Raw genomic sequence first — 13479 nt, 5'->3', positions numbered from 1 at the left:
TAATAAAGTTAAACAGACGTTTGCAGATTATAAAGTTTTAAATTTAAAATCATTTAGTAAAATCGGGAACACCACGTGATTTAATCCTAATCACAATCGAAATCTGATCTGTGTTTCAACTGAAAAATGTTTCCTGGTTACTTATTTAACTATTGCTGGTATTTTAGGTAGAATACTAATTAAAGACTCACAACCTTAATTACATTTAAGAGTATCATAGACTCAATATTATTGTCTGTCACCAAGACAACAATATTGAGATTTGCTACCAAGGTTTACTTATTAGATCGCGGGAGAGTTAACTACGATTTTTTATGGAATCGAAAGATTGCCATCTGTTTTCCACTATTGTAACTAGATGGCTCTCATTGGCAGAAAATCTTACTTCTTGGTACTGATATTGTACTTTTTAAATTATTTCGACTATTAAGACTTTTTACAATCACTATCAGATTTTTGTATAGTTGTCTAGTCTAAATATGTGCTAGCGATACCACCCATGGTGTAGAGCAACATCTAAATTATTTGAAACGCTCTAGCTGCAGTGACGTAAACGCCTAATTTATTGAAGGTCATTGAAAGTCATTACCGCACTTATCTGCTTAGACCCGGTTTCATGGGATTTCACGCCAAGATGTATGACATTAATATGCCTATTTCAAGGTTTCCCACTCGGATTGCATTTGATTTATTTGGCTCGCTGCAATTTTTTTTACCTTAAAAGGTATATATGTTTACTTTAAAAATTCTTGCTTATATTTACATAGAATAGGTTAACGTTGGCTTTGTACAATCTTGTTAACAAGCTGTCGTTATTCAGTTACACTCATAATTGTATTGATTTTCAGTGTACGAGTCAATGTAACATGTGCACACAAAAATAAATCTTAAAGAGGAAATTAATGCCAAAATAAATCATATCAGGAAAAAATAAAGGGTAAATGAATGTGAAAATGAAGTAGGTATGACTTGTGTGATTGATTAAAAATTTGACAGTCCAAACATATTCTGTCGTACTCTTCTTATATATATTATGTCAGTACTCGTAGTTGGTTAAAAACTTGCACGTGCCAGATAAGTTCCTATCTATTTTTTGTATAAATCCAAACTATGGAAATTTTTGTCAAATTTATAAATTAACACCATTTTAAAATTATAGATTTCAAAAACAAAGATTTCATGTTATCTATAATAATCAGAAAAATGTTTGATCGGTAAGCCTCAAATTCGTAAATATAACGAAGCTGTATTGAAACAGTATTTTAGAGAAGTTTTAGCTTATCCTCAAACAGAGGAATCGGTATTTAACGCCGACGCCGAGTTTTAGTATATTCGGGCATATCTCTGGGTTTCGCCAATCCGAGTATCTACGGATTTTTAAGTGCTTCTTAGTATTGGCTTAAGCCCCAGGCTAGATAATAAAGGTTTTAAATTGCATGAATTATCAACAGCAATTGGATTGCTATCGCTTTTGCAATAGGATTATTGTTAGTTTAAAAAGAGGAACGTTTTCATCAGACGCTTAAAACTTATCGAGAATCACATTCACAACAATCCGAAAGGCGTCTTTGTTGAAGAGACAGAAAAACTCGAGCTAAAAGAATCACCCCCATAAATTTTATCTTCATAGCCGGATTGGCTGAAAATTTGAATTGAAGTGATAGGGTAAATATGGCAATTATTGCACAACGAAGTATCGGGTTCTTTCTTTTTTAATTGTAGTTAAGGCTACTTAGGTTTGCAGCACATTGGCTACTATTCCTTGAGCTATTTTACTAAAATGTAGGAAAGTAAGTTGTATAAGCTGTATACGCTGTAGATACAAGATACAAGTGCTGCAACGACTTTTTAAGGACAATGGCCAAATGACTGTGAAACTATAGTATTGGTATAAATATAATTGTGGCTTAATTTAGAAAACAAATATTGTTGTTATTATGGTAATCCTGGGAATTTAGCGGTAATAAGGAATCGAACTGTTTAGTTAGTATTCAATAGCCTATTTTTTTTTTAAATTTAAAAGATCGATTTGCATTAACTTATATTTAAAGTTAGGTATAAAAAAATCACAACAATTAATGACTAATACATATATAGTATTAATATTTTATGTTCGGAGAAGAAAGGATTTCTTATTAATGAATATGTACAATTAAAAAAAATTATAAAGAGGAATTATTGACATCATGAACTAGTTACACAATTCTATTTATAGCAATACTAATCATAGGCATTGTCCTTTAAACTGAGTGAATAGGCGTATACGTGCTAAGCTAGTGCGGGCTAACTTGAGGTGGTGGGGTGCGTAATGCGTAGGCTCGCGGGCACCTGGCGGCGGATGTGGACCCGCTGGGCATCACCACGGCCAAACTGCCGGCGCTGGGCATGCGTGCGCCCAACTCCGAGCTCATCATGAGGAAATATTTCAATTTCGGTACGCACCCGAAGTTACTGCCGGTTACATGGAAACAATCACGTTTGACTATGTGTCACGTTTGAACTTTGTGATAGCTATGTGTTTAGCCGGCCTTTCTACCTAGGATCTGCAAGTCACGTAGGCATATCTTTGTGTAGAACCCACCAACGGTATCACTTAGCTTTCATAGTTGAGCTTAGTTTCTTACATTTCGTAAGAGCTAAAATGAGCTATGGAAATAAATGGATGGTATTTTTAGATTTTACATACTTTTCTGGCAAATCTTTCTTGTATATACCTAGTGGAAAGGCAAGGCATCTCTTAAACTTCGTCCATTCTAATATTTTTTATTAGAGGGTTTTATATATTGCGCACACAATAAATAACTACCTATGACTTCAATGCTCACAGTTTATACTCTTAATTTTGAAGAAATATAAATCTTAAGCTGAGGCTAACGTCAACTAGAAAATATTATAATGGATAAGATTTTTCCGCTTGGCGTAGCTAGACTTCAAGGAGGTGTCGTTCGTTCTCAAGCATCTCGGTTACTTCACGAAAAAAATCCCCTAACAACTGATTCGACCTTTAGACTATTTCTCTTAATATTACATACATGAAAAAAAATTTATATAATTAGTCTAATTACATGTATAACACTCGCATTGACAAATAACACAATCTTAAGTCTAACTCCAAGCAGACGTACGCACAACACGGTCCCACCAATCTGAAGATGACTATATCATGTAACATTCTAAATGCCTTGTGATTGGTGAACCCCCGCTGCGTTTTGAATCACTGACAGAATATCAGAGATACATTCATGAGTTTTTTCCACGAAGAAAGTCTCACGGCACTTAAAACAACTAAGTTAGACTAGACCGTGTTCTGGTATAAGCATTAGTGTTATCATTATTTATTATGTATCATACATCATACAAAATAACATCGACCACAGATTAAACAAACAAATTATTGAATTTGTCATCTATCTGTTATCTGATTGGTAGGAAGTACAGTGTACAATAAACTCACTATACGCTGCGTATACGCATGTAATGTGTATTAGAGTAATGTTGGCGAATTCAGGTATATTAACCTGACAAGATAATAAAACATAACAACTATTTTGAATTATGACACGCGCAATTAGTATAAAAGAACTGCACACTAGGATTATTATTTGATCTAACGTTTCAGAGTTATTGCATTCAAATACGCCATTACGTGTTACCCTTGAGTGTGTATGCAGCCTCTCCACTTAGCAATGATTTGAATTAAAAATTCTATACCAAATTAAATTTTAATGTTAATTCAATTTATATTTCCACCCGAGCAGAGGAAAACGAAGTGTTAATTAATGTAAACAAACTTTGATATTATTATCGTGCATATAAAAATGACATATTTTGTATATGTCATTTTATATGCATCTGTCCTTTTCTTTCATAAGCAAATGACTTCAAGGTTTGTTTACATAAATTCTCGTTTTTCGTTAACCGCTGCTAACCCTCCTGTAGTTAGTTACGCCAAACGACATTGCATTTGCATTTTATGTCCTTTGCATTTCACAATATCACAATCATCATACAAAAGCACTGCATTTTTAAACTGCAGTGAATATTTTACGCGCAGTGTGATTGTTTTCATTTAGATTTTACTATTTCACTTTCGTATAGAGAATAAATTTTTATTGCGATGCCTCTTTGCTTACTAATCACCCATAAAGATAATGGAGTGTGTTAAATGTATTATGCATGTACGTTAAATTCCTAGCCTAAATATTAACAGATTCGTTTGCAGTAGAGTGATATTGAAACAGTTTTACTACTACTATCAGTAAAGTAAAATTGATTTTGAAGCATTTTAAAATGTATAAATTTTTTTGTTTTTCCGATCATTACTAACTAGATGGACCGGTTTTATGATTGCTAGTCTCAACATTTAGGTTCCAGGTTTTTTTTTAATTTTCACTATTCAAATATTATGGGGCTTGTATCTGACTATTAATAATGTGTAAGCGTGTCCGCTATCTATATTTCTTAAACAAGATAAAAAAACTTCCAAAACAATAGGTTAGTATTAAAAAGTAAGGACGAATAAAATTAATGTTTTGTTCATTCAATATCACGAACTGTAACCAACGTATTCTTCTAAATATTAGTTAAATGTGCCTATTATTTAGGAATGAGAATATACAAAAGAATTACTGAATATTGCTTCCAATTATTGTGGTAGAAATATATATCCAACAATCCACCCGAAATGAGTATTAGTTATCTCGTCAGTATTTAGTGATGCCACTATCGGGTGTTATCCAGAATCACAAACACTGTCAGCACGTCCAGAAACACGTTGTTCTCGGCTGCATCGGTGTCGGTAATGTGTTACTGGTGACTGGGTATACGAAATAATATAACGTAACACTTCAGTTGGGGTGTTACAAATGTGTTGTAACACTTATTTAAACAATTTAACTGAATTAACTTCTTGCACACCAGTAATATCCTGGTATGTAGCTGCACTACTGCTAACGTATTTTAACTACTTGAAGTTAATTTTTGTCTAAGTAGAGTAGTACCTGTAGTTTGAATAAGCAATTAGGTGATATACACGTCTATAAAGAATTGACTATGTCACTTATTAAATTATATTTGAATTAAAAATGAATTGTTCAATTTAATTTGATCGTACTTTATCGCATAAGCCATCAAGAGCTACACGCAACTTACATTTCGTGCAGCTAAGCTTCGTGCGTGCTAAACACATTTTCTGGTTAGTATGTTCGATGCAGCATAATTTATTGAAGTAAAAGGCTGAGCCGAAGCAACTGCTTACTAAATTCACTTTGTATCCGACTTATGCCGACCGGAAATTCTGCCCGAATGTGTTAGAGATCGACGGTAGTTTATGCATCTTTCTCAAGTGACACGATCGAGCTTTATCGAGATTATTCATCTATAATAAGAATAATAATAATTTTTATTTGGCCTATAGTGTGACCACTGGGACTAAAACAGAAAAATAAATACGTTTGATGATATTGCCTGCGAGAGAAAAGTATATCGATTTAAACATAGTGAAATATAGTATCCTTTTCGGCCAAATGCAAAAAAGTTTCAGTTTACATTCTTTAGTTATTCTCTTTGGCTTTATTTACATTTTTATATTCGCATCGGCTGTACCGTTTAATGCTGATCCGCATATTGCGTACAGAAGCAAACTGGCTTTTGCGGTAATGTTGGCTCTACTTTATATAACTAGTCGCGCGGTCACCTCGTGGCGCGGCTTGATCCGCTGGGCATCTCGACTGGGGACCCGAGCTCTAGCGGCGACTGGCATGGCGGCCTACGAGCCTTCGCCAGTGAAGTGGTGATTAGGCAACACGTTCGATTCGGTATGGCCCGCTCGTATTGCGTTTGGCGGCCGGTTCGCACTGGTTACGAACGAGATCCAATTATAAGATAACTGTTTTTGATTGTTATTATTTAGAACTTGGAAAGGCCAGTGAGTTTTAGGTCAGTATCAAGGCAATTACCCTGAACAAAACAAAAAACAATACAGGGGTCATACACGTGTTACGTTTTCGGTATCTGTAGAATTTATACATTTGTGTCGGTATGCTCTGATAACGTGGTAGTATGAAGCGATTGTTTTAAAAATTTCTTCCTATATTTTATTTATTTTTGCTTTTTAAAATACGTTGATCTCTGATGAACCAGTGTATTACTTTATCGTTCCAAATTCGCAATACGAGTTTCAAAATTGCTAGCGGAATACCAAGCTTTATTAAAAAATTACTGTTGCACTTGCCCGGGTAAATTATTTGTACAGTAATTTCCACTGGAAGTTTTATATCAGAAACGGTTCACTGTAGAATTTAGCTATCGCTTGTGGGAATTGGGAGTATATTATAAGTATGCAGTATTTTGTTTATACTGGTTTGGTGTGGGGTTTTATGGTTCTATTAAAATTCTTGTTATAAAGTAGATAACAAATGTCCAACCTTCAATTTAATTGTGTTTATAAAAATAAAGCCATAAAAATTGTTACTAATATGTGCGTAAGGTACCTATATATGTATATGTTTACTAAGTACCTATATTTTTCTGTAATATTATGGGCTTGTTTAGTTAGTTATTTATTTATATATATTCAGGGATTTATCGAGGGATTGCTATGGGTTGACAGAAAGCAATACAGCTTTAACATAATACATATTGATTTTAGGTACAGTTTTACTACATCATAAAGTACTTTGTTTTTGATTTCAAATCAAACTATTGTAATTAATCATATTGTCTTTGTATATTAAATCTGATATGTTATGATTATTATAATACTAATCTTTCCGCATTTACCAAATAGGCTTTATCTGACGCAATATATTAATTGATATTTAATTTGAGACTAGCTTTTTGACATTCGGTCGTTTGTATCATTACAATCTTTTGTATATTGTAGAAATAGAAATATCTTAACAGCTTCGTTATTACAGCATAATAATCTTTTATTTAAAAAAATATAATATGCTTTGCAATCATATTCCTTTACTAGAGGTGGAATTAGTTGATTTTAATAGGAAGAAGAAAAAAAAGAAATGATCTGTATAATATGTAAATTAATAGGAAAAAAGTTTATTGAGAGGTTAATTATATTAGTAATATAAAATAAGTTTTATTCATAAATTGTCATAGAATAATCACAGGTGTTGGATGTAAATGTTTAAATTTTTGATGTAATTCTTATGAAGTTGACTACTAAAAAGGGTTGATTCCTATTTTTATGCAGTCTGGTATACGGTTCTCTGCCGTTTTGATCCGTTATCGAATTTGAAGAAATGTGATAATCAGATTGAAATTTGTAACTTTGACGGTGATTAATTATCTTAAAGGCAGAAGGTTTTACGAGTGACGGGTATGTATGTATTGTTTGTTTTGATTTCATCAATCCTTGAAAAGAGGTGGAAAATCGAGAAAGAGTCAAATTGCCGGATGCGGAGTAAGCCAGCTATGCAACCATCCATGCCTTTAAACATTGTGTTACCAGAAGCATTTTTTTTTGTTAAATTTAGAAAAATATTCAAGTTGTATTTATCCTCGAAGAACATTGTATTATGTATTAAGTCGGGATTTAATTAATAGAATTTTGTATCTACATAAGGATTTGCGACGCAAGTTTTTATTGTAATTTATATAAATCAAATAAATATTTTGTAAAAACACATTATTAAAGGAACAGTAGCAATAGTTACTTGTAGTATCTTTATTATGTATATGTATACTATATATACAAACTAAAGTAAACCAGTACGAATATATATATATATATATATATATATATATATTCCCTTTAGTAATTTTTTTTGTGTTCACTCACGTAGGTAAAATCAGTTTTTTATTTTTAATTATTTAATGGAATGATATACGTGATAGCTTTTCATTATATTTTATTTTTATTTTATTATTTATTTATGCTTTTTATCTACATGTTTTCAAAATAACTACCTAACAACAGGTTTATAGTTGTTTTGCTGCATATATTTAACAAAATGAACTAAAACAGATCCGAGGACACCATATAGCGAAACTCGACCCCTTGGAAATAGCAAACCTCGAATTGGCCGGTAAAAATCCACGGGAGGTGATACACAACAGCTACAGGTTTGGTAAGGAGACGACCTCCATAATCTGGGCGATCGACGTAGTTCATGGGTAGTTATGGCGATGCAGTAAAGTAGTTTTAACATCAATAACATCGAATAATAAGATCGATTTATTTGCTTGTTTGTTTTATTTTCTTGATTTTATTTAGTTTTGTATCCCGACTGTACGCCGTAACTACAGAAACGAAAACGCACAAGTCCTCGGCACGCACGGCCCATGTCAGACTGTACCTGTTCTCCATAATTGCATGACACTCACATTGTCGCATAATATGCATGCACTTAGTAGATATAAAAATGTATTGCATATGTTCTAGTAAAGCATGTTTTATAAGTAACTATATATCCAAATATATTGCATATGATCCAGTAATGCATGATTTATATGTAACAATTTATCCATAATATTGTATAGCATTGTATTTATTTTATTTGTATTATATGAATTTCATTTGGCACTCTAATATACGAATATATTGAAGCGAGCCGTTGAAAGCTTCTGTAGGCGCACAGCTTATTCTCATGGCAACGATATCTATAAATAAAACTCTGCATTTTTGCACGCCTCATAAGCGAAACGTTGAGGTTGTGCTCTACTCTCGACATTTGAAAAAAAGCAGTTTTCTCGAAACTGAAATTGATTTTTTTATATTTATATTGCACTTACAGGTTAATTTGAGTACACTAATATCAAGTCAAATAATTTGTCAGGCACATAAAATACATTTCAATAACAATTTTTTTGTTTAACATAGTAAATAATAACATTAAACATAATCTTTTCTGGACGTCCGTGTATGGACGGGTGTCCATACACGGACATGTGGCATCAAAATTGGTCGAAAAAATTATCGTATCGGAATAATTTTTTTTTAATTATCTACAGTAACACACGACATAATTTCTTAGTTAATATGAGCGTTCAATTCACTGTCGTTAAATTTCCATGTAATTATTCTAGCTAATATTAATTGTAACTTTCAATGTGCAATCATTATGACATTCCCGTGTATTGTTTACAAAAAATGAATAATAATTAATATTAAAAAAAAAAAATTGTAATGAGCATTGAAAGTTTCAGTAAAAAAAAATTCAATTTTATTGTGAAAAAAATGAGATTATGAGGCGTGCACTTTTGGATTTTCCAAATTTTTTTTTTACATGGTTGCATGTAGAATCTTTGCCATTTTCTGTTGCCAAACAAGACTATATTTTGTATTCATGGGTATTTTTTTTAAACTTTATTTCCCAAAAAAAAGAAAATTATACAACGAAGATTTTGTTTATTGGTATTGTGTCAGAATGAACTTCATATAATAACTGTACGTATACATACACATTGTTCGAGATATTCTTTTAGATTGATGAGGTGACCTTGAGCGATTAATTTACTTACCGGCCCTGGACCGCGGCCAATGGCATATATTTCGACATCCATTGTACGCATAGTATCGTAATATGTAGGGACAATAATAAAATTGGTAAACATTATACATTAATGGTAAACACATTTATATCATGGCGTCATAGTATAATAAAAATAATGTAACCTCAGAGGAATGAATGTATGTAGAGAGAGAGTCTTAACTTATTGCAGAAAATACACTGTGACCTTGACCCTAATTCTCTATGATATGAAGGTTTAATTTAGAATTCATAAAGTATTATTTGCATTCATTCACATCACATAATATAATAATACTAGGCAATTTATAGTATATGAAAGTCATCACATAATACAGAGTCCAGCTCTGTATTATGTGATGACTTTCTCAACGATTCTTACAAAAACTGCAAAGACTGCATCTCAAACAGCAGAAATTACTTGTTTAAGAGTTGAATATCATAGAGAATTAGTAGTCAGTACGTTTAGTATAAGATTTGCGGCCTTGTAAATCGAGTCGAGCAAGAGTAATTTCTGGTATCGAAACACTTTTATGAAATACTTCTACATTTTACAGACGTTCCGCAAGCGTTGGCTGTAAAGGTGTAGACAAGTTTGAGCTATCATAAAAGGCCGACGAGCTCAATTTGCTCTAAGTTACACTGTTTCCATACTCTACAAATACTCTTTCGAGCGTACAACTCTTATACAAAAGCTGCAGATAAAAGATACTGAATTAAAATAACATTAAAAACACTTGGCTATTAAACATAAACATTTTTGCCTCAAGCTCTCCCTAAAATATATTAGTTTCTCTGAGAATGTAGCAAACTTCCATATGGGATAATGAAGTCTTGTTTAAGTCGGGATGCCAGAAGCATAAAAAAATTACACGTTAGTCGTTACCATTCATACATTATGTGAAATGCTAGTAAAGGGATATGATATCTATCATAGCAATATGCTTTTCTGTGTGCTTTTACTCATAGTATGGTCCTTATGTTTTATATTTATTTAATCAATTTGAATGTTATGTAAAAAAAAAATCATGTAAATATTGTTTTCATAAGGTGGGATAAAATTGTATTATTGTTGTTCACTCATGTTTCACGCACTCTTATGAATCACTCTGCTTTTAGATGAAGCTGATATGGACAGGGTTTTCAAACTACCCTCTACCACTTTTATTGGAGAGAAGGAGAAGGCTTTGCCTTTAAGGTATTTATGCCGAATTTCAGTATATATTGCTACGTTTGGAGAACTTAAGCATTCTATTAGATTTTAGGAGTTATTGCTAATGCGAAACTATCAGTGCTTCAACTACTCCCAAAATATAATAGTTATATTCAATGTTCGGTGGCTTGTGTCCAGAGGGCTTTTGATCGAAACATGCAGGAAGGTAAAGTAAGATCAATGAGACGAGGTAAAGTATGGAAACAAATTTGCTTGCTAAAAGAAGGACAGATAGTTTACTTATACCTCTGACTCTTTCGCACGCATTATTTCTGGATCTCCTCTTAATGGCCTTTGCTTACGATACACATTAGAACATCTTCAATAGAGATTATGAATATCCACTGCGCGCTATTTCTTCGGATGGTGCAAAATTTGAGGTTAATTGCGTGCGTGAAAAAATAACAGTAGGTATAGTATCGCTGTCCTTTTCTTTGCATTCAAGAAAGTCAAATTTTTCTTTAATTCTGTATTTCGTCTCCACTTTAGACTAAAGTACCCCACCGAGACTTGATAACACAATAGCTAAATATATAACTTATTCAATAGAGGGTTAAATATCTAGCATGCCACCACGCGTTTATTTCATGCGCGAGAAAAAGTCAGTTAGTAGTTTATCGCAATCGCCAACGCAAAAGCTTACTTAAAATAGGATTGTTAGAAAAAAGTCTCTTGCAATTTGCAAGACCATGCTTCGGATGCTACAATCATCTATATTCAATGTTATTTTGTAGAGAGATCCTGAATCGACTTGAGCAAGCTTATTGCAACAACATCGGTATCGAGTTCATGTTTATCAACTCGCTGGAGCAATGCAACTGGATCAGGCAGCGTATGGAACCGCCCAATGTTACGAAGATGAGCAACGACCAGAAGAGATTGATCCTCGCTCGACTCACAAGATCTACTGGGTAATATATTTTACCTCAAACGCGACATATTCCCTGTATGGTATTTATTACTACAACTATACTAATGCTATTGCCCGCGTTCTTCTCGTTGCGGTTTTTTTACACATCCCGCGGGAATCACTTATCTGTCCTCCTGGGAGAAAACTTAGCCTTTGTTACTCTCGGTACCGTACTACTTTCAACTAATGCTACAAGTCTACTATGCCAAAAGTCAACTTGAAAAATCTAGTTCACTTTTTGCATAATTAGTTGAAAGGACTTTTTTGGCATAGAATTTTTTTCCACACACTTTCACAAGACGAAAATGTTTTATATCGATAAAATCAATTTCAGAAAATGCCTCGGGGTAAAATTGTTAGATTACATTTCTTTGCATATATAGGTTTATCTTTTGTAATGTTTCTTTAAAAAATGATTGATTGAGGCTTGGAGTATCTTAAGTACATCAATCATACTTTTTTTTTACGGTAGAACCGGGAGGGTCTGGACTACAATGTTGTATCTTCGTCTTTGTGCGTGAAAAAGTCTTGTAACATTTACGTTAAAATGATGTGCTGATTTTGGTGCAGTTCTTTACATTACTTGTTTTCGGGCATTAGATTACCAGGCTACCTTTTGGTGTAGTGCTTCAATTTTTCATATTTATTTGCTTTAAATTATTTGCTGTTTATAATTTTTTTCAATAATTATTGACCAATTCGCAAAAAATAGCTAGTCCTATAGGTAAAACTAGAAAGCCCTTTCGTGTGTTCAAATATTTATCCTAGACATTTTTATATGATTTCTAACACTGACCTCTATTTATTACCAATGGGAAAGCTTCTATTACTTTACAATTGATGGACGAGCTTTTGGTGCTTTGAACGAGTGTAAAAAAATCTATAATATGCAAAAAACAAATAGGTAATAAACCCGTAAATATTGCTCAGAAAAAGGTTTTTTACATGAAGTACATGGTGGTAAAAATAAAGGCATTCTACAAGTAGGTACAAGCTTTATGCTGAGATTTATTAAATTGAATTCCTTAAGAACTTTTAGCGTTAACTTTAGCTCAGCGAAATTTTCCCGTCAAAAGCTGTATAATTTCATTTATTCTGCCTGGCAGAAGGATTGATTAAATATTTCTAATTTTAACATTTATTGTTTTGTTTGGCTTATTATACATCCATTAAAAGCGATAACTGATAGTCTAGCCGTGGAAGAGCTTCGTTTTGACATACTAGAGATATGGTTTTATCTATCCGTCTGCTGTAGATACAGTGAACAGACAATCTTATCTTCTAAAAAGTAATAACACATGACATTGAAAACAAATTTATTTCCTTGGCATTGCTTATTGTTGATATAATTAATCTACTGGCTCACCATAACAGATTAACTAAAACCACCTAAATTATCAAGAAATAAAAATATATAATGCGAATCATAATATCATCTTATTACTACAAGGCACGGGTCTCTTCCCTCAATGAGAAAGTTTTATGGCTTTGTCCACCACGCTGGCCCAGTGTGGATTGGTGGACAATCTGTAGGTATCACAATATATAAACGAAATACTTATATCATAATAATTAACCTAAATACTTTACATACATATATAACTTAACACCTTATTCTAATTTACCAATAACAATTCGAACATACAAACATTCACACAAACATACATATCAACATTCACAAAATTACATTTACGATCGTACCTACCGGTGTAATTCAACAATAGTCCATACCGATCTCGCAGTTGAAACGCACAAACTGCCGACTGGTATTATGACGTCGTCGTTTGCATGTAGGTAGTCGGTACACTAACCGCGTGCCGGCAGTCCGCTATTGGATTCGTGCATCAGTCGTGTCGCTCAATGTAAAA

At 32.9% G+C, this 13479-nt stretch overlaps 1 protein-coding gene across 5 annotated transcripts in view; it reads left to right on the top strand.

Moving 5' to 3' along the window:
* The window catches only part of LOC120625710 (2-oxoglutarate dehydrogenase, mitochondrial), a 46238-nt gene that overhangs the window by 11122 nt on the left and 21637 nt on the right, over positions 1–13479 (top strand). For 2 of the 5 annotated variants that reach the window (XM_039892854.1, XM_039892856.1), the window contains exons 6-8: positions 5684–5816; positions 10608–10686; positions 11436–11612. In XM_039892854.1, coding sequence (XP_039748788.1) covers positions 5684–5816; positions 10608–10686; positions 11436–11612 — 389 coding nt within the window. Of the gene's footprint in view, positions 1–2316; positions 2435–5683; positions 5817–7984; positions 8088–10607; positions 10687–11435; positions 11613–13479 lie in introns of all 5 variants that reach the window. The other 3 variants (XM_039892859.1, XM_039892858.1, XM_039892857.1) reach the window with 3 other exon arrangements.

The sequence above is a fragment of the Pararge aegeria genome, chromosome 8 (assembly GCF_905163445.1).
Source record: "Pararge aegeria chromosome 8, ilParAegt1.1, whole genome shotgun sequence".
NCBI classification, from domain to species: Eukaryota; Metazoa; Arthropoda; class Insecta; order Lepidoptera; family Nymphalidae; genus Pararge; species Pararge aegeria.
Note: the sequence above shows the minus strand (reverse complement) of the source record. Positions and strands in the feature narration are given on the sequence as shown.